Source organism: Arvicola amphibius, chromosome 2, assembly GCF_903992535.2.
Source record: "Arvicola amphibius chromosome 2, mArvAmp1.2, whole genome shotgun sequence".
Classification (NCBI taxonomy): Eukaryota; Metazoa; Chordata; class Mammalia; order Rodentia; family Cricetidae; genus Arvicola; species Arvicola amphibius.
Genome location: NC_052048.2, coordinates 27,458,618 through 27,483,568, shown reverse-complemented (window position 1 = coordinate 27,483,568; position 24,951 = coordinate 27,458,618). Strand labels below are relative to the sequence as shown.

The window sequence follows — 24,951 nt, the reverse complement described above, 5'->3', positions numbered from 1 at the left end:
GCTCATAGTTGTTATTGATCACCTTTCTCCATGAGTAAAGAAGTTCCAGATAAACCCTGTCTGGCATTAGCAAGTCCTTGAGGTTCCTAGTCTCAGAGTGTGTGGCCCATATCCAGCCCTGCCGCAGCTAAGGGCCAAGGGAAAGAAAGCCCCTCCCACCCATCGGCCTTTGCCAGCTCTGTTTCCTCTCAGAAATTCTGGCAGTGAGGGTCCTTGGGTCTGAATGCCAGTCAAGCTTGTGACATCCCCCTAGCTTCACATGTGGACGAAGCATCAAGGGGTTCTCCCGGCAGCGAGTCAGCCCACAGCAGCACAGACCTGCCCCTCTCCCATAGTGTCCTCTCCAGCTTGGCCCAGTACTCGCAACCCTCAGCTTCCAGCTGCTGCCTATTAGAGGGGATCAGTAAATAAGGAGGGGATCCTTCTGCCCCCTTTCTCCCCTAATATCTTTACTGAGACGTTCACACATCATATAGTTTACAATTGGCCCTATATTGAGTGGTTTGGTATTTTCAGAGTTGAGCAGCCATCAGTAGAATCACCTTTAGAACACTTCTGTTACCTCAGAAAGAGACTTGGGACTCTTCATTACCACCCCAGCTCCCTGGCAGCACCGACCCTGCTTTCACTCTCCAGACGTGTCTGTCCCAAAGCTTCCGTGTCATGGGATCAGGATTCTCCAGGGCTCGTGACAGTTTCATGTTCTTCCCACCCTGCCGCTCCTTGGAGGTCTTTGCTCATCATGAACGTTAGGAATTCTATAAACCAATGCCTGCTGATAGAAAAATGCCAAAATCATCAAGAACATTAAAATCATTCACTCATGCTTGTATTACCCTGAGCCATGCCTACTGAAACTCTGCTCTGGCCTGGCCCATTTGAGAGGCTGAGACAGGAGGACTTCCAAGCCAGCGCTGGTTATGGCTAGACCCTGTCTCAAAACAGGGAAATGAAAAAAGATGTCTCTAAGGTAAAGACGTTTATTTGCCCGTGAGCTTACTATTCCGAATTCAGTCCCTGGGGCGGCCTACCTGGAAGGAGAGAACATGGTCTCAGCACGAATTTCATGGCACAAACAACACGTGACACACACGTCAATTAACAGGAATAAATGGAATCCTTTTGGGGGCCTAAGTGTGGCTCGGGGATAGGGCACTTTCCTAGCACACATGGGTCCTTGGGGTTGGAGATGGCTGACGAGCATGCCCTGCTCTTGCAGAGGACCAAGTACCACGCACCCACACGGCAGCTCACAATTACCTGCAACTCCAGTTCCAGGGGTCCACTGCCCCCTTTTGGCCTCTTCAGGCACCAGGCATGTGCACGGTGCACATACAGACAGACAAAACACTCATGCACAAAAGTCCTTTTAAGATTTTATTTGCAAGACGAGCACCCCACTGGTAGAAGCCACTGCCCCATGTTCTGCTTTCTTAACTCTTTGGTCATCTCCTAGAAAGTAGCAGGGGAGGCTTGCTGAGTAGACAGCCTCAATGAGCATGTGGGGCATGTACCCCAAACCGACTTCAGTGCATCCCCAGGCAAGCTCCTGACTGCGGAGATGGCTCTGACCTCTTCCTACTTGAGCCTAATCAAGAAAGGAGGTGGGGGGAATAAACAAGGAATAAGGGACAATTAGATGATGACCTGGGCATCACTTGATACAATGTTTCAGTCCAGACCTAGTTTCTGGCAATGCTTTGGGAGGCCCAGTGCTCAGTCCCTGTGCCACACATTCCAGCTGGCATCTGTGAACGGGAGTCTCCCATTCTAAGTAAGCAGAAGAACGGGGCTTGCCCTACTCTGGCACTTCCTGAGAAAATGGCTCACCAAGGGCTGTCGACACCATGGGCTCTAGCCAGTGCAAGAGAGCAACAGCCCCAGCGCTCCAAAGTGCAGTCAATGCAGGACCCGCACTGTAGGTCAGGGCTTGAGTCTCACGTCTCACAGAAAGTTCCTTACAGGGAGTGTTCTGGCCCCACTGCTCATCAGCTGAGCAGCTTTGGCTATGACATTTCTCCGAGGCTTCAGGTTGCCATCTCTGAAATGGGCACAGCAGTAGCTCCTCCCTCAGAGTGGCTGTAAGGGGCAGGTGAAGTTCACATGGGCAGCATTGAGATCTCCCCACCCAGGAAGTGCTGAAAACACATTAACCACCCGGGGCCCCTCTGTAGCACCCCACCACACGGCCACCTCTCCCAACCAGTTCAGCTCTCTCAGCCTGTGCCTCTGACCTGATTCTGGGGTGGAGCAGCTTGTGAATCCTGAGGCGTTGTTCAGCCTCCTTTCCTGCCGTTTACTGTGCTCTCCCTCTGGTGTTTGCTTTCTGAGATTATCAAAGCCACCTCTGTCCACCAGCGGCTCATACTGACAGTGATGTATCATTGTGGGAAAGCAGCCATAGGACAGCACGCTAGTTACGGAAGATTGTTATGAAGACTGTAACACACCGGTGCTTCCTCAAGCCCGTGGGAGGAGCTGGCAGGGTAGTACCTCTGACTTTCTGCATCACCTCATACCCCAGTGGCTCCCAGGGCCACCTCCTTGTTCCTGCTCTTGCCCTTGCTCTTTACATTGTGGTCTCTCCTGACACCTGGTCTCCACTCCAGCCCTGTCTGTTTTGGGTAATGAAGGTAGTCACCCTGTGGAGCCAGCCTTTGTCTGTTAGTGGAACTTGACATCTGTTTCGTTGTTTACAAATGAGTAGAGGTCTTGTCCCCCTGCCCTGTCCACTCCTTACCTGGATACTTTCCCAGAGAATCACACTTGGGTTGTGAATACCGAAGTAGGAGCTGGCATCCAGATTCTTCATCTCAGACTGGAGAGGATGGTGGCATAACCTCGGCCTGAGGAGGGTGTGACCACTTGGCACAGTGCCCTGTTTGTTGGCCTTATTCTCGTCTTCCATGAGACCTGCTCAGAAAGCAAAAATCAGTTTTGTTTTCAGCTACAATTGAGCTTTGCCACAGGGAAAGTTGACCCCACTGGGCAGCCGGCATCTGAAGGCTTCTGTGGAGTGAAGGTCTGAGAGGTGACAGACCCAGTTTTAAAGTGGCTTCCTCCTGCCTGCAGGTAGCCTTCACATCCCATGCTTCAGGAAAAGGAGCTGACGCCACCTTACAGGTGACCACATCGGGGTCACGAGCTGGTGTGCACCAAGCCTGGCACCCCAGCGTGTGATGTTGTTGTCTTTGTTGGCACCAGTTCCACAGCATGATTTAACCTGTGTTTGCCTCTCTAGCCCCACACTGATCCAGTCTTCCGGAGCCCTCCTCCAGCTTCCCCAGGTGTCTCTGAGGAGCTCCAGCTGGCCAAACCCAATGGGCATCGCTGGCTAGCCTGGAAGATGTGTCTAAAAATGTGTAACAGGCCTGGCCAGACTTAGGAAGACATGACACTGGGCCCTTATGGCCTGTAAATATCTTCTGTATACATTTTGGCCTGTGACATTTAGCAAAGGCTCAAGAAAAGGATCATTTTGATATAGGTCAGCTCGTTTAATTCTTTTTAAAATGTTATTACTTTTATTTACTTGTGTATTTATTTGGGGGGAGCTTGTGCAAGTGCCATGTATACCTGTGGGGGTCAGAGGACACCTTGTGGGGCAGCTGTCTTTCCATCACGAGTCCAGGGACGTGAGCTCAGGTTGCCTGGCTTAGTAGCGAATGCCTTTGCCCTCAAAACCACCTTGCTAGTCCACCTCATTCCATTCTTTGGTTGTTGTTTTGTGTATGTGTGCATGTGATTTTTTTTTTTTTTTGAGCAGGGTTTCTCTGTGTAGCCCTGACTGCCCTGGAATTTACTCTCTAGACCAAGCTGGCCTTGAACTCACAGAGATCCTCCTGCCTCTGCCTCCTGAGTGCTGGGATCAAAGGTGTGCACCACCACCGTGCTGTTCTCATTTCAGTGTTAACATGTTCCTTCAAGGTGGCTGCCATGGCCCTTGTTTTTTGTTTGGTGTGTGTATGTGTGTGTGTGTGTGTGTGTGTGTGTGTGTGTAAACTTATTTATTTATTTGATGTCTGATGTGTGCCTGGTGCTCGAGGAGGCCAGAAGAGGGCATCAGATCCCTTGGGACTAGAGTTGTCTCCTGATAGTTGGTTAGGATCCCCATAGGGCTGGGAATTGAACATGGTTCTTCTAGAAGAGCAGCCAGTGCTGCTAACTTTGAACCTCCTCTCCAGCCTGTTTTGATACAGCATCTTGCTCCAGACTGGTCTTGAACACTCGCCCTCCTGCCTTACCTCAGTGCTAGGAATGCAGGCCCATCTTCCTCTTCTCACTGCTGCTTTAGAAAAGATGAAAAAAGATGAAATGGCCGGGCGATGGTGGCGCACGCCTTTAATCCCAGCACTCGGGAGGCAGAGGCAGGCGGATCTCTGTGAGTTCGAGACCAGCCTGGTCTACAAGAGCTAGCTCCAGGACAGGCTCCAAAGCCACAGAGAAACCTGTCTCAAAAAACCAAAAAAAAAAAAGAAAAAGAAAAAAAAAAGAAAAGATGAAATGCAGCTGGGCGTGGTGGCGCACGCCTTTAATCCCAGTACTCAGGGGGCAGAGGCAGGGGATGGGATCTCTGTGAGTTCGAGGCCATCCTGGTCTATAAGAGCTAGTTCTAGGACAGGCTCCAAAGCTACAGAGAAACCCTGTCTCAAAAAACCAAAAAAAAAAAAAAAAAAAAAAGAAAGAAAGAAAGAAAGGAAAAGAAAAGAAATGGCTCAGTGGTTAAGAGCATTGCCTGCTCTTCCAAAGGTCCTGAGTTCAATTCCCGGCAACCACATGTTGGCTCAAAACCATCTGTAATGAGGTCTGGTGTCCTCTTCTGGCCTGCAGGCATACACACAGACAGAATATTGTATACATAATAAATAAATATTTAAAAAAAAGAAAGAAAAGAAAAAAGAGATGATGAGCTAGCTCCAGGAGGGAATGGGATGGCTCACGGCCACAGCTAAGAAGAGGGAAGGGGTCAAGCATGGGCTCCTTGCTGATCTGTGCTCTCATTTGCTCCAGAGTCCTCCTGGTGACAACACAGCGTGATTTGAATAATGCTGGCTGCCTCAACACTAAGAAAAATTACTAGGACTTAATTTTTTTGAGCTTCTATTTTTATTTTTAATTATGGGTATGTGTATCTGCATATGCTTGTGCACATGAGCGCAATGCCTAAGGAGGGCAGAAAGAGTACACGATCACCTAGGGTTGGAGCTATAAAGAGCTGCCAGTGGCCCATGTGAGTGCTGGGACTCAGATTCTTTTGACCATGGAGCCACCTCTCCAGCCCTAAAACTTTCTTTGGCTGAAAACCCGATGGTCTACCTGAAACTCAATAGTCTCCTTCCTGTCTGTTTGTTATTTAAACGATGACTTTACTTACACCAAAATTGTGCTTCTAGTTGAGGAAAGAGCGACATTATAGGAGAGAATAGTTAAAGCTGGTTTTTCTCTGGGCACATCTCTGTAGTCCCAGCCACTTTGAGGACTGAGGCAGGAGGATTCCTCGAACGTATGTGTTTGAAACCATCCTGAATAGTAGAGTAAGAACCTGTCTCGAACAAGGAGGTTCACCCCTCCTGCCTTCCACCCTGGTAAGCTACTCCCAGGTGAAAGCCAGCCAGCACAACTGGGAAAGCCCAGTCAGACTCCCAGCCCAGGCCACAGTGCACTGCCTCCCAGACCACACCGAATACCTGTGAAGGTGTGCCCATCACAGCGACACCAACCTACAAAACGATGACAAGCGTCAGTGACATTTAAGAATTCAGGGAGGAAATCGGGACAGGAATGGTCTTACGCCACACAGGAAGCGTGTCACAAGTCTCGAGTTTTTTTATTTTCAGAACAGAGTCTGGTTTTATTTTTAAAAAGAGGAAAAAAAATGTGATAAACGCTGCGAGGTGCCGCTTCTCTGTTTCTTCTGGGCTCGAATTCCCAGCTCTGCTCCCCACACACCCGGGCCTGGTTCCCAGCATGTTGAACACGAATAGTCTTGACTGGACAAAGTGCATACCTGTTTCCTAGGGAGGCTGAGGTTAGAACGCCACCTGAGCCCCAAGGTTCTAGGGCAGCCTTAGGAACATAGGGAAACCCCACTCGAAGAAATGTTTAAAAGGTGGGTGCAAGTCTTTAGAGAGAGCACAGTCTTTAGATTAAGACTCTGTGTTAGAGATGCAGCCCAGGAGGCTCACTAGCATTTGCCAAGCGTGCTTGAGGCCCTGGGTTTACTCACTCCTCAGCACTGCAAAGTAATTAACTCCTTTTTAAAAACAGGTACCATTCGGGACACAGGTAATAAGCCCTCCCCTTCCATGCTCAACTGCTAGGGGCAGGCAGAGCTAAATTCTGAGCCCAGGCTTCTTTTCCATGATCCGTTCTTCTGGTCCAAGCCTCAGGACAGTGCACTGTTCTGGTCATGACACCTTGGGGACATCTCAAGTCTGATCCCTATCTACAGATACCCTAGAAAGCAAGAGGGGGGGGAAAGGGCCTTAAGGGTCATGTGTGAATGGGACAGGGATGAGTAAAAAGACCCAAAATAAATACATCAGAAGGAAGGAGCCGGCCCCCTGAGCACAAAGTACTCACAGAAGACATGTTGAAGAGGAGGCTGGAGAGGCACTGGGCCCTCACTAGGCCCTCACAGTCCTGGCCTCTGTCACAAGTGGCCATGAACTCATGTCTCTTGATGTGCTAGGAGATGGCAGCCTTCCACCCTAAATCCAGTGGCAACCTCCCAGCAGCAGACAGCAGTCACACAGGAGAGGGATGGCTATCCAAACAGTAGAGAGAGGGTGGGTTGGGGGCCAGCCAGAGCCAGCCATGGCTCAGACATAATTTCTTTTCACAGTCATTGAAATCAGGTAGTGAGAAACACAGCGAAGCTGGAGAACAGATACAGAAGTGTGGGAGTAGCTGCAGCCCCAGCCAAGGCTCAGGCTCAGGACTGCGAGTCCAATCAGAAGAGGAGTCATCCCGGGTGAGGAGGAAAGGCAGGTGTGTTGTGCAAAGCAGCCAGTCAGCCAGCACTGGCTGAGGGTGAGAGACCAGAGGCGAAGAACTCACAAACTGTAAACATCCTCCCTATGGCCCCTCCGAGAGCCGGGCAGGCCCCCCGAGAGCCGGGCAGGCCCCCCGAGAGCCAGGAAGGCCCCCCCGAGAGCCGGGCAGGCCCCTGAGAGCTGGGGCTCTAGCCAAGTTCAGCCGCTCCTGTTTCTATCCACATAGATATCCTCAGCCCACAGCCCCAGGCAGCTGAGGAAGAGGAGCCCTTGGTTCTCAGAAGGTCTTAATAGAGCCAAAGGGCATGAGGGACTTGGGCCAGGTGGCTGAGTTAGTAGTCAGTGACTTGGCACTTTGGGCCTACCCCTGTGCTGTGGGCTTCAGAGGAGGTCAGCATCAATGGGCCCTGCAATGCCTGTCCCCCAACCTAGTCTGCCAACCTCCCTTCAGCTCCCCCAAGACCAGATGCAAGGCCAGAGGAGGACTGTCCTCAAATCCACCCTGGATAGCTCATCTCAAGTCTACCTCTCATGGCAGAACTATGCCCAGAGCTTTCAAGTTCCAAACTCAAAGAACACCACTCCTAGAAAGGTAACTGAAGCTGGGCAGTGGTGGCGCACGCCTTTTATCCCAGCACTCGGGAGGCAGAGGCAGGTGGATCTCTGTGAGTTCGAGGTCAGCCTGGTCTACAAAGTGAGTTCCAGGACATACAGGACTCTTGCACAGAGAAACCCTGTCTTGAAAGACAAAAAAAGAAAGAAAGGAAGAGGGAGAGAAAGAGAGAGAGAAAGGAAGAAGGAAAGATAACGGGCCTAGAAAGTAAAAAGAACATAGCATTCAAATCTAGCAAATAACAGGCAGAACAGATGACAGCCCCTTGTCTAGGTTCATTACACCACACAAGACTCCCAAAACAGAAGAGAGGAGGGGAACCAAAATTCTTCACACACACCCCACACCCAGTTCCACTGTGGGGGTGATTATATCCTGGCCTTGCTCCCTAGGCCTCTGACCCTTGACTCCCTCATTAGAGATTCCAAGGGTAACATCCCTTGTCAAGACTAGAGTAGCCAACCCTGACTTTCCTTGAAGGACAGCCCTAAGGAGAGCCTCACCATGAGGACCCCGTGGGAGAAGGCTGGGCCAGGAGGGGTCCCGCAGTAAGTCTTCTTCCCTGATGAGACCTGAGCAGAGAGAAGAAAGGTCACTGCCCTCTCCACTCTATGCCGAGCTCTCCAAAAGAGCAGGTGGCATTCCAGAGGGTCCCTAAGAGGCCAGACCTCACACACCTTTGCACCCAGTAAAGCAGGCGCTCTGAACCCAGTTCCAACCCAGCCAGTACCAACAGAGGAAGGATAAGAATTCTGGTGCTGAAGGAGGAACCGAAAGAGAGCGAGCCAATGGCTGATACTCCACAGACCCTGTAATATCTGGTACCAAACCCCAAAGGGATCCAGTGTCCATGTTGAATGCAACTTCTGAATGGTTTTTGTTTTGTTTTCGTGAGCAGCATCAATGTGTGATGGGATGAAAGTCGAAAGCACAGAGGTAGAAATACACACTTACCCAAGAAAGGGCACTGCTGGGTCCTCACAGCAGAGACCCTCTCCTCCCCAAGCTGAGAAAGGGGAGCAGGAGCGAGGACAACCCTGGGTGAGCTTCTCCCTTGGAGTGTGACAACCGAACAACTCCTGGCCATCCTGGTCATAATTCAGGCAGGAAAGGATGGGGGTGGCATGTATGGGGCAGCAAGGCCTCGCTAGATCGCCTTCCCACTGCAAGGGGCATGGGACAGACACCCAGAAAAACACCACACACACACACACACACACGGATGCACACACACACGGACGCCCATCTGCGCGCGCGCGCGCACACACACACACATACACACACATGCATGCACACACGCACACTTCATCCACCGAAGCCTAACATCCCTGCCTGAACACCCCCTTTCTCCACTCTCCCCTACAGAACGAAGGCAAGAAGAGCAGGTGGCACATCCATCCAGTCCCTTGAATGTCAAGACAGGCAAGACTGGAGAAGGACCACGGTGAACATGGACCCTCCTCCCTCTCAATATATTGCTGGTCTCCCTCCAAGTAGTCTCCACCCATAGGGTGCAGAAGAATTCGCTGGCCAACAGCCTTATCAACAGTGACCTCTTCTAAACACAGCCAAGGAGGCCGGAAACTCTCAAGCCAAGAACAGGGGCTCTGCCCTTCACCCTTTTCAGTTCTGAGAGGCCACAGCTAGACTGTTGACATAGCCATGAGGACCCCCTTCATTTTCCAAGTGGCCCCGCTGGGATCCTCCCTGAGGTGGCGGTGGTGGAGGTGGTGGTGGGGCAGAGGGAGGAGCACCATAGCTGCTTCTGGCCCGACTTGGGGAAACCCAACTCCCACGGTCCCAGCAGCCCTCCAAGGCCTCCAGGCCACGGCAGCCAAGGAAAAAGAGGTTTTTGAGCATGAAGATGGACAGCGGCTGTTGGTAGCTCACGACCAGGAGGCTGCGCAGCGCCAGCAAGGGCACGTCCACCAGGCAGCCGCCCAGCAAGCGCAAAAGGCGGCTGCAGCTTCCAGGCCCGGAGGCCTGGCCCCAGGACGGAGCTGCTGCGGTGGTGTTCAGCTCGTACAGCCAGAGCACTGGGGAGGCAAGCGTGAGGAAGTAGACGGCGATAAGCAGGTAGCGCAGGTGCGCGGGAAGCGGCACACGGCCGTCCAGCATCAGCTCCACCAGCGTAAAGCTGTCCAGCAGGTCCAGACACGTGCCCAGGAAGCAGCCCGCAGCGCGATGCTGCTGTGGCTGCAGGAGCAAGGGACCCGCCGAGCCTGGGGGCGAGCCCGGGGGCGCGCCCGCCTCGCTGATGGCACGCACCAGGCTGTAGAGCAGCGGCACGGACAGCGCCATGGTAAGGCGGAAGCCCGTGGTGCCAAAGGGCGCTCGCAGCTCGATGAGGTCCAGGATAGACGTTCCCAGGATGAGCACAACCTTGGGAGTGAAGGCGATGGAGTAGATAAGCCAGGCCAGGTAAGCAAAGGCGAACTCGCCCGCCGCCCCGGCCGGTCCCGGCCCGGTCCCCGAGCCTCCTCGGCCCCCGCGAGCCTTAGCCCCGGCCCCCGCGGACGCCGCAGTCGGTAGGTGCAGAGGCGGCGCCGAGTGGTGGTGGAGCTGATGGTGGTTGTGCGCGCTGCTTGCTGGACCGCCCCGACGGCCCCGGCTGTTCTTGGCGAAGAAGATGGCCCAGCCCACCACCACCACCAGGTCAGTGGCGATCCAAGAGCACCAGTACAGGTCGGTGACGGCAATGAGGTACAGGTCCAGCAGACCACCCTGAGCCAGCAGCAGCACCACAGACAGCGCCTGATAGCCCCAGCGGCAACCCGGGCTCGGCGAGCAGCCGTGGCGCCGACCCCTGCGGCCGGGCCGGGATGGGCGACCGCAGCAGCAACAGCAGCAGGAGGCTCCACCGCCCGTCCCGGTGCCGCCTGCGCCCGCCGCCGAGCGGCTCCCGGGGCCCCCGACGGCCCCGGTTGCGGCGCCCGCGCCAAAGTCCACGGCGGTCATGCTGCAGGAGGAGGTGGGCGTGGAAGTGGAGGAGGCGGTGGCGGGCGCGGTGGCGGAGACCGGGGCGCCCCCCTGAGTCGGGGGCCCCGGGAGCGCGGCGGCGGCGGCGGCGGCGGGCACCAGTGGCTTGCTGATGCTAATGCTCTCGTCGTCGTCCTCTCGCTCCGCGCCTGTGCTGCTGCTTGGGGAGCCGCCGCCCCCGCCGCGTCTGCCGCCGCCCCCACCGCGGCTGGTGCTGGTGCTGGTGCTGCTGTCGCCCGAGCCTCTCCGGCCGCGGGAGGAGCCCCCCCGGAGGAAGAGGGGCTGCAGCCAGGCGGCGGCGGGGGGCAGCGGGAAGGAGGCGGGCGCGGACGAGAGCGCGCGAGGGTGGCCCAGCGCCGGGTGCATTGTCCTCGGAGGGGCTCCCGGGGCTGCTGGGCCGCTTTCTCCCCAGCCAACCTCGGGCTGACGAGGCGGCCGAGGGGAGCCGGGGCCAGCCTCTGCCGCCTCCTTCCCAGCTGCTGGAACTTGCACCCGGGTCGGGTGGCAGCGAGAACAGGACTGGAGCGGCCGGACTGGGCGAATGGAGCCACGGGTGGCTTGCGAGGCGGGGGTGCGAGAGGGGAGCCGGGGAGCCGAGCGGACCGCCGGGACTCTCGGAGAGGCGGGGGCGGAGGCGGGGAGCGAGCCCAGCAGGCAGAAGAAGGAGCTGGCAGCGGGGAAACCAGGACTGGATTCAAGGGGGAGAGGAGGCGAGAATAGAGAAGAAAGCCTGGCTGGCTGGATCAGCAGGACGGAAAGGAGGGGGAACTAAGAGCTCAGTGGGGCGGGCAGGGTGTAAGTAACCTAAAGGGCTAGGTGGCCTTGGTCTCAGTGTAGACCACACCTTCGTGCCTCCGAACACCTTGCTCATTTCTGCCCCAAGTCTGCACAGTGCCTATAGGAGGAAGTGGCGTGCCAACCTTCCCGCTCTATGTGCCACCGGCCACTTTGTATCTCCTCCCTTTAACGCCCTGAGAACTCAAAAGGATGATTTAAAAGTAAGAATATAAGAGAACCAGAAGGTGATCGGGATGATGTGTCTCGATTGGTAAGTGATCTTGCCTTGCATGCATTAAGTCCTGGGTTCCATCCCCAGCACCAAAATAAATAAATGAATAAATAGATAAATATCCAAAATTCAGAAAGAGCAATCCCGAACAAATATTGTCTATTTACACAACCAGCACTGTGTCTTCTCTCCCCGGTGAGATCTCAGTTCCCAGTAGCCTGGAAAGCTCCCTGAATCCAATTGCTGAGAAGATCGCCTAGGAAAGGGGGCTGCACTGACCAGCTCTGGAGTGAGGGGAGGCCAGGGCCAAGGCATGGAGTGGATCGGGAGACTACCAGGGGTGGGGGTGGTTCAGAGAGCAGCCTTTGCTTACTTAGCCAGGATCATCTTTGGTACTCTCAAAGATTTTTTACCTAGCAATGATGAAGTGCTGGGTTCCTCCCCAACACCCCATAAAACTAGACATGGTGGCCCACATGTGTGGTTCCAGGTCTGAGGAGATAGAGCAGAAGAATCAGGAGTTCAAGGTCATCCTCAACTACGTAGCAAGTTTAAGGCCATCTTGGGTTACACGGGACCCTGCCACCAAAAAAAAAAAAAAAAAAAAGACACCAAGTTAAGGCAGGAGTTGAAATAACAGGGAACTATGTATAGCAAAGAAGGGAAAAGGGTCTTTACAGGTGTGAACTTCATACAAAATAGACTCCAGCTAAGCCTGGCCTCAGGCCAGCTCCTCCATAAACCGCTCAGGAAGTATTCTAAGTTAAAGGCCAGCCTGACCAGTTCCATGGGCTGAGTCTGCCCAGAGGCTGGACCTCCAGGTAAGACCCCTGTTTTTAGGGTAGGGGAGGAAAAAAAACCTGCTATATTTGAGGCTCAAGAAGGCTCTGGGGCTTCTGTGCAATCCACTCCCAGCCCAAAGGCTTGCTGGTGCCTTACTCCCTGTCTTACAGATTATATGTCTCTGGCCCCGATTTCTCTCCTCAAAGTTGCTGCCACAATTGTCTGCCTAGGGTACCAGCATATTGGTGGCCACAGCCTTGACCTTAAATCTGCCTCTTAGGAGAAAAATCTGGAGCTATAGAGATGGCTTAGTGGTTCACCTGCTGATTTTGTAAAGGACCCAGATTCAGTTCCCAGCACAAGCCTGGCGGCTCACAACCATCTGTCACTCCAGTTCTAGGGAATCTGGTTCCGTCTTCTGACTTCTGCTGGTACCAGGCACGCAAATGCTACACAGATATACATGTAAACAAAACACTCATAAAGTAAAATAAATCTTACTCAGAAAGTAAAATAAAAAGCCAAAAAAAATCTACTTTTTTTTTTCAAGACAGCGTTTCTCTGTGTAGCCCTGGCTGTTCTGGAACTCTCTCTGTAGATCAGACTGTCCTTGAACTCACAGAGATCCTCCGGCCTCTTCCTCCCAAGTGCTGGGATTAACAGAATGCACCACAACCTGTGAAAAATAAAGACAGTTTCAAAGAAGAACCTGCCTCAGCTATGCCTACTTTGTCTGGCTTCTTAGAGAATGGTCTAGACAAATCCAAGACACACATATAATTTGGAAAATTTGGAACTTATGACTTGTGCAATCTTACTACCCCTCACCCTGGCTCAACCTTTGAAAGGTCCTAAGCCCAAATGAACCCACAGCCCCAGCTTCATCACACAGCCTGTGGCATCTGAGGCCAGTTAGCTCACCTCTTTGTGCTGTGGGATAATGCTCTTGTACACTGTAAAGACTTGTCATTCGTGTTGGCTTAATAAAACATTTATTGGCCAGTAGCCAGGCAGAAAGTATAGGTGGGGCGACCAGACTAGGAGAATTCTTGGAAGAGGAAAGGCAGAGACACAGTCACAAGCCAGATGCAGAGGAAGCAAGATGAGAAAGGCTTACTGAGAAAAGGTACCAAGCCACGTGGCTAACCATAGATAAGAATTATGGGTTAATTTAAGTTGTAAGAGCAAATTAGCAATAAGCCTGAGCAATAGGCCGAACAGTTTGTAGTTAATATGAGCCTCTGTGTGTTTCTTTGAGACTGAACGGCCACAGGACTGGGTGGGATAGAAACTTCCATCTACAACTCTGAGCTTCACACTGATCTGTACAAAGTGACCAGCACTTATTTTAAGGAAATTTTGTGTTGAGAGATTGTGTGTGCAGCTTAGCCTAGTGTTGGCTTGGAGTGCAGATTCTGTTAAAGAAGCTGGTGTTTATCTACTCAGTCTACACCTCAGTCTCCCAGGAGGCACCTGCTCATAGCATGGTGACTGTCATCTGAGCCGGGCTCCTTCTCAGGCCTGAAGTCAGGAGTCTGCTCCCCTAAATCTTTACCCTTTAGCAAGTACTAGGGAGTATATCCCTAGTCTTGAAAAACAAAACAACAACAACAACAACAACAACAAAGCACTGACTCTTTTCTTTTTATTTTTTTGAGACAGGGTTTCTCTGTGCAACAGTCCTAGCTGTCCTGGAACTTGCTTTGCAGACCAGGCTGGCCTCAAACTTACAGATATTTGCCTGCCTCTACCTTCCACGTACCAGGATTAAAGGCGTGCACCACCACCACCCAGCAAAGCACTGGTTCTTAAATTGGCCTTCATAAGCCTCATGGTATGGGAGTGCCCACCATGCCCCCTGGTGTCAAGGCCACTCACTTGGGGCAGGGGGAAATGGCAGCTTCAAAGATGCAGTCTCCGCTCGTGCACATCCAGGTCCAGCAGTTGTCTGGGTAAAAAGGGGAGTTGGGGAACTGCCAGGTTCTGATGGGAGCAATTATAGCCGGTTTCCTAGTCTTCCCCAGGGAAGGCAAATGTGGAAGCTGACCTGAGATTCCTTCTTGAGCCAGTGAAGTGGATGAAGAGATAAAGGGCCGAAAAGAGCTGAAAATAGCAAAAGCACCGGGACTCCTGAGAACACTGGAGAACCCAGTCCCCCTGTCACTGGTCCCCTGGCTGCAGAGCCAACAGTCAGGATGACCTTTCATTCATCAGGGCCAGATTATTTTATTTAACTATCTTTTGAAGTGTACTATCATCCAATGAGATGAACTTCCCTTTTATTTCACCATTATTGACTTCTTTTATGTATACAGGTGTTTTGTCTGCATGTCTGCAGTACCACCTGTGTGCCTGGTGCCCGCAGAGGCCAGAAGAGTTGGATCCCATGGGACGGGAGTTAGAGTTGGTTGTGAGCCATCGCTTGGATGATGGGAATCAAATACGGAAACAGCCGTCAGTATTCTTAACTAATGAACCATCTCTCCAGCTGCTACACAGAGTTAATTTTCTGTAAGAGGTTCTTTATCTGAATTTCTGTAGATCCCAGACCCTGAGTACCAAGAACACCAGTAATCAGGCTAAGTCAGCTTAACTATAGAATAAGTTAGTGGCCAGAGGACTGGGGGCATCTCTCCTCTCTTTAGATTGGATAATTTCCAGCGTTCTCTACCCCACCCCCCCACAGGGTTGGGGATGGGGGTGAGTTAACTATAAACATCTCGGAAGGATCTAGAAAAGGAAAGAAACAGTCACAGAGCCCCTTATAGGCACCTGGAGTGGGGATAGGGGTCTGTGCTGGGCGCCTTCCACATAGCACCTGGAAGCGGAACACAGAAACTCAACTTACCCAAGTCATGGAACTATTGAAGAAGTGCAGATTAACTAGGGTTCTGCCTGTCAGCCTGGCTGCCACTTTCTTCATAAACTCGGATGTCAGCAGCTCACAGACATTGGAGGAAGGGTCAGTTAAAGCCGTTTCCCTGAGTGCGCCTCATTGGGATATTAGACACTAGATAAAGTTCCTCTGGCAACCTAACGCCCTAAACTACAAAACTCATGGCCTTCCTGAGAAACAAGAGGCAAACCAGCAGGAGGAAGTGGCCTTGTCCAGCTCAGCACTGGAGGAAGGGGGGTGGGGCAAGGTAAAGGTAGCCTTTGCTTGCATTGACCATGGGCCCTGTTCCCATCTGATCCAGTCTCTGCCTCTCACCTTTAGAGCAACAAAGAGCTCTAAAGGTTCAAAGGGAGCTGCCAGAGCACGTGAGGAGCCCACAGAGGATTTCCAGAGTGAGCATGAGATGAGAAAAGACTGGAGTTCACTGGCTCTCAGTCGCGATCAGCATACACTGCGCTCAAAAGAGCAAGCCTAGCGGGAGCGAGAGACCAAAGCAGGACCAGCCGGTGAAGACTCCGCTCATGAGGACTTGAAGCCTCAGAGCTACTCCGCCCTCTCAGAGAACAGATGCTTGCTGCACCTCCCCAGAATGAAGAGCTCTTCTAGAGCTCGGGGTGTACCCTGAGCTGCCCAGAGTCCCCGTGCATCGGCCCCTGAGCCAGATGCTGAGGTTCAACAGGTTTTCTCTGAAAAATGGAATCAAGTTTCTCATAGGAGAAGGCAGGCAAGCTACCACGCACTGCCTCCTGAGTGCTGAGATTAAAGGTTTGCGCCACCACTGCCCAGCATAGTACAGCAACACTTTAATGTATAATTAATCTAATGAGAAGGCGAGGGATATTTTTGTTTGTTTTGAGACAAGACCTCACTTTGTACCCCTGGCTATCCTGGAACGTGTTATGTAGACCAGGTTAGCCTTTAATTCACAGAGATCTGCCTGCTTCTGTGTCCCAAGTGCTAGGATTAAAGGCGTGCCCCACCACCACCCCGTGATTCAATTTTTGTGTAGCCCAGGGTGGCACTGAACTAAGAGAGATCCCTCTGCCTCTGTCTCCCGAGTAATGGGATTAAAGGTGTGTGCCACCACTCTCTAGTGGCTTAACTCTGTACTCTGATCTTCAGGCAAGCTTTATTTGTTACAGAATAAACAAAATATCCCCACAGCATATAAAAACAAAATCACCAGGGAAACACTTTCTGTACACTGGAAGAAAGCAGTCAATAGAAACTGGTTATGAGGAAGCCCAAATAGTAATTAAAAGAATACAACCGCTACTTTAAATGTTTTAAGAATTGTGTCAGGCATGGTGGTACATGCATTTAATCCCAGCACTTGGGAGGCAGAGGCAGGTGGATCTCTGTGAGTTCAAGGATAGCCTGGTCTACAAAGCAAGTTTCAGGATAGTTAAGGCTGTTACACAAAACCAAAAAGAAAAAAGAAGTTTTAAAAATAAAAAAAAATCATTTATGAAATTGAAGCATGAGAACAATTTTTTTCATCACTGGAATGGTTAGGGAGGAATTGGGAAGTGTGGCTTTGTTGGAGGATGTGTGTTTTTGAGGTTTCAAAAGACTTGAGCAGGGGCTGGAGAGATGACTCAGAGGTTATGAGCACTGGGTGCTCTTCCAGAGAAACTGAGTTTGGTTCCCAGCAACCACACAGTGGCTCACAACCATCTATAATGAGATCTGGTGCCCTCTTCTGGCCTGAAGGCATACATGCAGGCAGAATACTATTCATAATACATAAATAAATCTCTTTTTTTAAAAAAAGATGAGTCATTTCCAGTGTGCCCTCCCTCTCTGTTTCCTGCTTGTGGGTCAAGGTGTGAGCTCTCTAATGTCGCTGCTGCTATGTCTTTGCTATGCCATCATGGACTCTAACCCTCTAAAACCATAAACCCAATTAAATACTTTTTGTTGTTGTTGTTTTTGAACAGGGCTGCTCTATGTAGCTCTGGCCATCCTGGAACTCTCTCTGTATACCAGGTTGGCCGCAAACTCTGAGATCTGCCAGTCTCTGTCTGCCTCTTGGGGACTGGGATTATAGGTGTGAGTCACACCACCCTGTTAAACACTTTCTTTCATAAGTTGCTTTGGTCATGGTGTTTTGTCACAGCAAGAGAAAAGTAACTAAGACACCCACCCACTTTGGGAAGCCTCTCCCTGGGCTGGTATCCCGGGCTGCACGAAGCAGAGGATGTAGGCTGAGCACAAGCATTCTCTTTCCTGACCGCAGATGCAGCGTGGCCAGAAGCCGCAAGCTCCTGAGGCTGTGATTTCTCTACCATGGTGGACTGTAGCTTCAGACTGTGGGGCAAAATAAACCCTTTTCCTGTAAGCCGCTTTTGCTGGGGTATTCTACCACCATGAGAATACTCAAAAGGCAGATCATCTAGGTTAAAATCCTGCCTCTACCACATAGAAGCTGATTAGCTACAGTCCTCTGGAGGACCAGAATCAATAGAATGAACACGTAGTAAAAGGGGATTAGTTAGACTAGCTTCCATGGTACAGTCTGGGTAGTCCAACAACGCATGTCTTCAAACTGAAGAGGATGAGAACCTCTCTCTGCTCAGTCCATGACGCTGGATACCTCAGCAGTCAGTCTGGAACTGAAGACTGAAGGATTCCCAGAGAGCCACGTGGTCTTCAGTTAACACGAAGAGCAGCAGGGGTGGTGGCAGCAGCCTCAGTCAAACTCACGGTGGTGACAGGAAGACAAGCAGTCAAAAAGCAAGGGTTCCCCTTGGATTTTCTTTTATTTGTGCCGCCACTGGCAGGTACCACCCACATTTAGGGCAGGTCTTCCAATTGTAAATAACCTAATCAAGAAAACCCTTCCGGACAAGCCCAGAGTGGTTCTGCATCTTGTCAGGTTGACACGAACCATCACAGACGCCAAGTGTGAGGTGACGGTTGGTCTTAGCTGTCGACGTTACTGAATTTAGAGCTATTTAGGATCTCTAGATGAGACTGTGGTGGCATCTCCAGAGAGGACTGACATGCTGGGCAGTGACTGGGAGGGCTTCCCTCTAATTCGGATGGCACCAGACAACGGGCTGGGGTCGTGAATGGAAAAGCTGTAAGAGGAAGGCAGCAGACGCATGCCAGCTGCAATCCTCCTGAGCCCATATGTCTCTTGCCGCTGCCGTGGCCCACAAACATCAGATGCTAACTTCTGGGCCTTATGATGTGACCTCAATACCAGTGACTCTTCAGGAGCTCTCAGGCCCTGATCTTCCTTTCTTCTCTTAAAGAAAATGAACCCATTTTTATTTGTTCATTTCTTGCATCTGAATTATTCTTCAATGACATCATTGGCCTGAGATTTTTCACCATAATCCTTAACCACTACATAACTGAAACCACTTTACAGGGTTTTCGTTCTCCACCAACTTTGCAGAGGCCTATTCATTGCCCTAATTTCTTGTTGTCAACAATTAGGTTGATTTGGGGCTCAGCACATAGGACCTTCACTAATTTGACATGCATAGTGTATTAGTTCTAGAGGAACAGAACTGATAGAAGGAGAGCACACACACACACACACACACACACACACACACACACGGGATTCACTAGAGTGGCTTACAGGCTGTGGTCCAAGTAGTACAACAATGGCTGTCTACCAAGAATCCCGTTGCTGTTTAATCCACGAGGCTGGAAGTCTCAGCTGGTCTTCAGTATATGCCAGAACCCCAAAGAAACAGACTCTAATGCAAGTGAAGGAATGGATTTGCAAGCGAGAGCAAGGGAAACAGGCAAACAGCAAAATCTTCCTTCTATCTTCCTTCTCCCATGTCCTTTATAGGCTGCCACTATAAGATGCGACCCAGATTAAAGGCGGATCTTCCCACCTCAAAAGATCGGGATTAAATGTGGGTCTTCCCGCTTCAAACAATTTAAGAAAAACTCCTCACAGGTGTACTCAGCTGATTTAGTTAATTTAGTTAATTTCAGATGTAGTCGAGTTGACAACCAAGAACAGCCACCACACATAGGCTCATCAATGCAAGCACACAAAGATAAGCTTGGTACAAAAATCCTTCTAAAATCAGACACTTCAACAGCAAACATAGGCTTAATACTCAATTTAATATAGAGCCCGATTTGCTGGCTGGCTAATGAGCCTCCCGTCTATCTACTGACTGAGCTGTACAACTGACTAAGCTGTACAGCATTTGCTGGGGGAGGAAACGAAGCAGGAGGAGCAAACGAAACAGACACAGACACATGGGTAGAAGGATCGTGCCCTGCCCTCCAAAGAGAACACTGTGGCTCTACAGGAATCATTGGTAGTTAGGGTGGAAGGAGGTGGGAGAGCGTCAAGCTAGACGCCTATCCTCCAAGAGAAAAATGGCACAGGCTTTGGAAGCGAGAGCTGAAGGAACCTGGAAGCAAATGCTGCCAAACCACTGTCAACTTCCTAGCCGTTCACACTCCATGCTGTCTTTCCACCTCTGAGCCCCAGGCAGAGAAACAGGCATCCTAACATGATCTGCCTCAGCAGAGCAGAAAGCACTGGGAAATGACAGAATGATGCTTAAACACACACACACACACACACAAAATTATTTTAGCCCATGTATTTTATAATTCCTCCCTGAAGGCAGCATCCGGTTGCTACAGCAACCCTGGCTCTGTAGGGTGTCCCGGTTGCCACATGCTCCCTGCACCTGCACCTGCAGTCCTGGGGTGTTCCTCAACAGCTCTGGGGGGCTGCCAGAGTGAACCTCTCAAACAGTACTTCAATGATTACATCTGTTCACTGCCAATGCCTGACAACAGCCTTGTCCCATATTGATAATTTCATAGAAAATACAGGCACAAGCCTATAGGGAGCACTGGGGGGGGGGGGTAGAGGCAGGGGATCACTTGAGTCCAGGTGTTCAAGACCAGCCTAGACAACATCCTGAAATCCATTCCCCCAAGATAAAATAAAAGTAAACTACAGGCTCATTGCCCACCATGTATGATTCCTTGGGTTCGATTCCAACACTGAAGTAGGGGGTGGGGTGGAGTGGGGTGGCGGTGGGGTGGTTGTGGGAGCCAGGTGTGGCGGTAAATACTTACAATTCCCGCATTGAGAGGTGAACACAGGCAGCTCAGGAATTCAAGGTTATGCTCCCTTAAAGCAAGCTTGAAGCTAGCATGGGCTACAAGACCCTATCTCAAAAAAAAAAAAAAAAAAAAAAAAGTGTTGGAAGCCTTGCCTCACATGCACAAAGCCCCGACTGAGTTCTACTTTCAGCAATGCAACAATAGTTTTCATTGTTTTAAATATTTTATTTTTATGTATGAATATTTTGCCTGCATCTATGTCTGTGCATGACACGTGTACCTGGAGGTCTGACCAAAAAATAATAGTTTTCAAAAGGCTTACATCCTATTCAAATTGATATATGGCCTTTTTGCTTGTTATGTTGGTGTGTGTTTGTCACTACTTTTTGGAAACAGGGTCTAATAGGCCTGGCTGTCCCAGAGGCCTTTTTTTTTTTTTAATTGCCTCATCAAAACACATGCAGGTCACATTTCCATCTAGTTTGATATTGAGCAAATGAAGGCAGTTGGTTTTGAATCTAGTCTCCACTTCGCATTTGGCTAAAGCCCCTGGGGACAGGACCGGACCTGCTGCTGAGGGGCGGTGCCCTCCTCCCCACAGATCAATATACGCAATGTCAGTACACACGCGGGGTTCTGTACCCAGTCAGGAGTCATATATCATGTCGTTACAAAACACAGGCAAGTAAGAGAAGAAACGACCACTGTTAACAGACCCTGGGACTGTGCGGAAGGATCTGAGTTAGAGTCCTGGCGCCCTCACATGGCCACTCTTGTTGTTGCCCTTCTGGTCTCTTGAATACCTGCTGCACGCCACACAAGGTCAACCTGCTGGGCCCAAGGAACAACCAGTTCCTTGACTGTGGCAATTCTTGGAGGAAGACGATGATGCTGCCCGGCCAAGAGGTAGGAATGATGGTTCTGAAAGGAATAACCTAATGGCTTCTGCCTTTGTACCTTATTTGTAAGAAATGGGACAGGTAAGAATTGTCTCGTTGCCAGGCAGTGGTGACACACGCCTTTGATCCTAGTAGTTGGGGGGGGGGGGGGGGAGGCAGGCAGATCTCTGTGAATTCAAGGCCAGTCTGGTCTATAGAGTGAGTTGCAGGACAGCCAGGGCTACACAGAGAAACCCTGTCTCAACTCAGCAGGGACCTGTGTTTTCCATGCAAGCCTGATAATCTGATTTCAATCCCCAGAACCCACATGTAGGTGAGAAAGAACCCAACTCCACAAAGCTGTCTTCTGACCTGCACACATTTGCCAGCGCACACACCCCCCACACGCACTACATACATAGTAAATACAATTTCACGATATTTGGAGCCAGGTGTGGTGGCTTCTGTCTATCATACCAGCACTGGGAATGTGGGGACAGGAGGCTTCTAGGGTTCACTGGCAGCCAGACTAGCCACATCCGTGAGCTCCCAACTCAGTAAGAGACCCTGCAACACACAATACGGTGGTGTGAGGTTAAGAACGCTGCTGCTCTTCTGGGCGACCCACGCTTGACTCCAGCACCCACGAGGAAATTAACATCTGCGATTCCAGTTCCAGGGGCATCTGCTGTCTTCTTCTGGCCTCCACAGGCACCAAACACAAACACGGTATGTGCTGTACAGATATGGTGCAAGCGAAACAACCATATACATAAATAAAATTTAAACATTAGATAAAAATAAAATAAGGTGGAGAACGATTGAGGAAGACACCAGACGCTGACTTTTGGCTCCAAATGCATGTGCACACACACACACACACACACACACACACACACATACATAGAGAGAGACACAGAGAGAGACACAGAGAAAGAAAGAGAGACATATACACAGAGAAAAAAGAACAAAAGAAATAATCACAGTCCAGATGTCAGAGCACATTCATCTAATCCTAGAATTTGGGATGTTGAGCCTGAAGAATTGCTTAGTGTGAATTCACAGCCACACTAAGTCCCAAAGCAAGATTCTGGCTCAAAAAAAAAAAGTGAATTGTGCTAGGGATATAGTTCAGTTGTTAGAGTACTTGCCTAGCATACATGAAGGCATGGGTTTGAACCTCAATAAGGTATAAGTCAGATGTGGTAGTTTATGTCTGTCATCAACACATAGAAGGTGGAGAACCAGAGCCAACCTTGACTACCTAGAAAGCTTGAGGATACATGAAACTAAATATATTTTGGGGGTGTGGGGTTCAATACAGGGTTTCTCTGTGTAACCCTGGCTCTCCTGGAACTCACTCTGTAGACCAGGCTGGTCTCAAACTCAGGGATCTTCCTGCCTCTGCCACCCAAGCACTGGGAATAAAGGTGAGCACCACCATAACCCAAAACAATAATTTTTAAAAGTAAATTAAAAGCTAGGAGGTGGTGCATCACGCCTTTAATCCCAGTGTGAGTCAGAGACAGGCAGATCTGTGAGTTTGAGGCCATCTTGGTCTACAGAACAAGTTCCAGGACAGCCAGGGCCACACAAAGAAACCCTTTCTCAAAAACAAACAAAAAGTACATTAAAAAGCAAAACAAAGGGCTGGAGAGATGGCTCAGTGGTTAAGAGCATTGACTGCTCTTCCAGAGGACCTGAATTCAATTCCCAGCAACCACATGGTGGCTCACAACCATCTATAATGAGATCTGGCGCCTTGCAGGTATACATGCAGGCAGAATGTTGTATACATAATAAATAAAATCTTTTTTTTAAAAAAAAAGCAAAACAAAGAAACAACATAGCAAGAAGTGTCGTTCAGTGGTAGACTACTTGCCCAGCACACTCAGGGCTCCCTCCCCCTGCTAAATAAACCACAGCAGTAACAGCTCTGTGCCATCCAGGTGCCGGGCACTGGAGTTGTGTCGCTTGGTTCTGGTCCAACATGCCCTCTACCACTACTCTTGGTAAGCAGAACGCGACTCTTTAATATTATTCTGTTTTTTCGAAACAGGGTTTCTCTGTGTAGCCCTAGATGTTTTTGAACTCACAGATACCCGCCTGCCTCTGCCTCACGAGTGCTGGGATTAAAGGCGTGCGCCACTGCTGCCCAGCTGACTCTTTAACATTTGAAAAATTATTACCGTTATGTTTTTTAAGGGTGTGAGGGCACATGTACCACAGAGCAGGGAGTCAGCGGTCTCCTTTCACCACGGGGCCCCACACAGGCCGGAAGTCAAATTGTGTGCAAGCTCCTTGACCCACCCAGTCGTCTCTCTGACCCCACAGCCCGAATTACTGTGCTCTGTCCCTGCCCATTTAAGTGAGCGGGCCTGGGTGACCACGCACTGTAGCCATGGGCACATTCTGGAACCTTCCATCCTCTCCCTCCTTGCAATGTGCATAACCAAGCACGAGGATGGTTGGACAAACTTCCATATTCTCTTTTTTTAAAATTTATTTATCTTTATTTTATGTGCATTAGTGTTTTGCTTGCATATATGTCTGTGTGAGGGTGTTGGGTCCCCTGGAACTGGAGTTATAGGCAGTTGTGAGCTGCCATGTGGTTGGTGGGAATTGAATTCAGGACCTGTGGAAGAACAACCAGTGCTCTCGACCATCTATCCAGCCATCTATCCAGCCCCCCAAACTTCCATATTCTCAAGGACAGCCCTGAGCAGCTCATACAGTCACAAAATGCTGAATCTGGACTTCCTAGTGCCTAGAAAAAATGGTTCTGTATGAGAAATTCTGGACTTTAAAAAGTTCAATGGCTCCCTCTTGTTTTTTTTTTTTGAGACGGGGATAAAGCAAGGCTGGCTGGCTTTGAACTTACTAATGTAGTCAATAACCTTGAACTTGTCGTTCTCCTGCCTTTACCTCCTGAGTGATGGGATATGGATGTGCCACCATGCTTGGTTTGTGCATGCCAGGCCCCCTAATAAGTGCGTCTCCAGCCCTCATTTATTTCTGACAGAAGCCTGCAGCAAAGTTACAGTGAACACAGACTCCGCATTGAGAATGAAGTCTTGAAAAAGTGAAGGAAATGCACCAGGTCATACAGCCGGTGAGTAGCAGAGCTGAGATTCATTCCAGGTTGACCTACAGTCTTCGTTCCTGCCATGCTCCCCAAGGAAAAGGGGATCCGTACAGGAAGACAAGCGGATCAGCAGGAACCATCTATTGAACACGTCTACAGACTGAATGCCTGTGCGGGGGTACACGATGATATGGCCCCATCCCATGGAGTTTCTATTTCAGTAGAATAAGATGAGTACTAGGAAAAACCTGGGCAGGTAAAGGGGGTGTGAGCTGCCATGTGGGTGCTGGGAATTAAACCTGGATCCTCTGGAAGAGCAGCCAGTGCTCTTAACCACTGAGCCATCTTTCTAGGCCTGAGAGCTATTTCTCAGAGGAAGTCACAGCCGTCTGAGGTGACCTGTCCACAAGCAGGGAGAAAAAAAGAATGGCACGAGTCAAATGCAGGCCAGGCGACAGAGGCCCTGGGCAGGACATGCTGGGGACTTCTGGGTATGCACGGTGAAGGAGCATGAAGTAATGGGGGGGGGGGGGGAACAGCAGGCAAGGTGAGGCGGTGGGACAGCCGGATGGAGAGGTGGTTGCGCTGTGGTAAGAAATTGTGGCTTTTATTCAATGAAACAGGAAATCGCAGGAAGGTTTTGATCACA

General features: G+C 50.5%; 1 protein-coding gene across 1 annotated transcript; it reads right to left on the bottom strand.

Annotated features, from left to right (window-relative positions):
* Positions 1–9,231: 9,231 nt before the first annotated feature.
* On the bottom strand, positions 9,232–10,953 carry Tmem121b (transmembrane protein 121B). The gene has a single exon (XM_038317921.1). It carries the CDS (start codon positions 10,951–10,953, stop codon positions 9,232–9,234), a length of 1,722 nt encoding a protein of 573 aa, XP_038173849.1.
* Between the last annotated feature and the right edge of the window lie 13,998 nt (positions 10,954–24,951).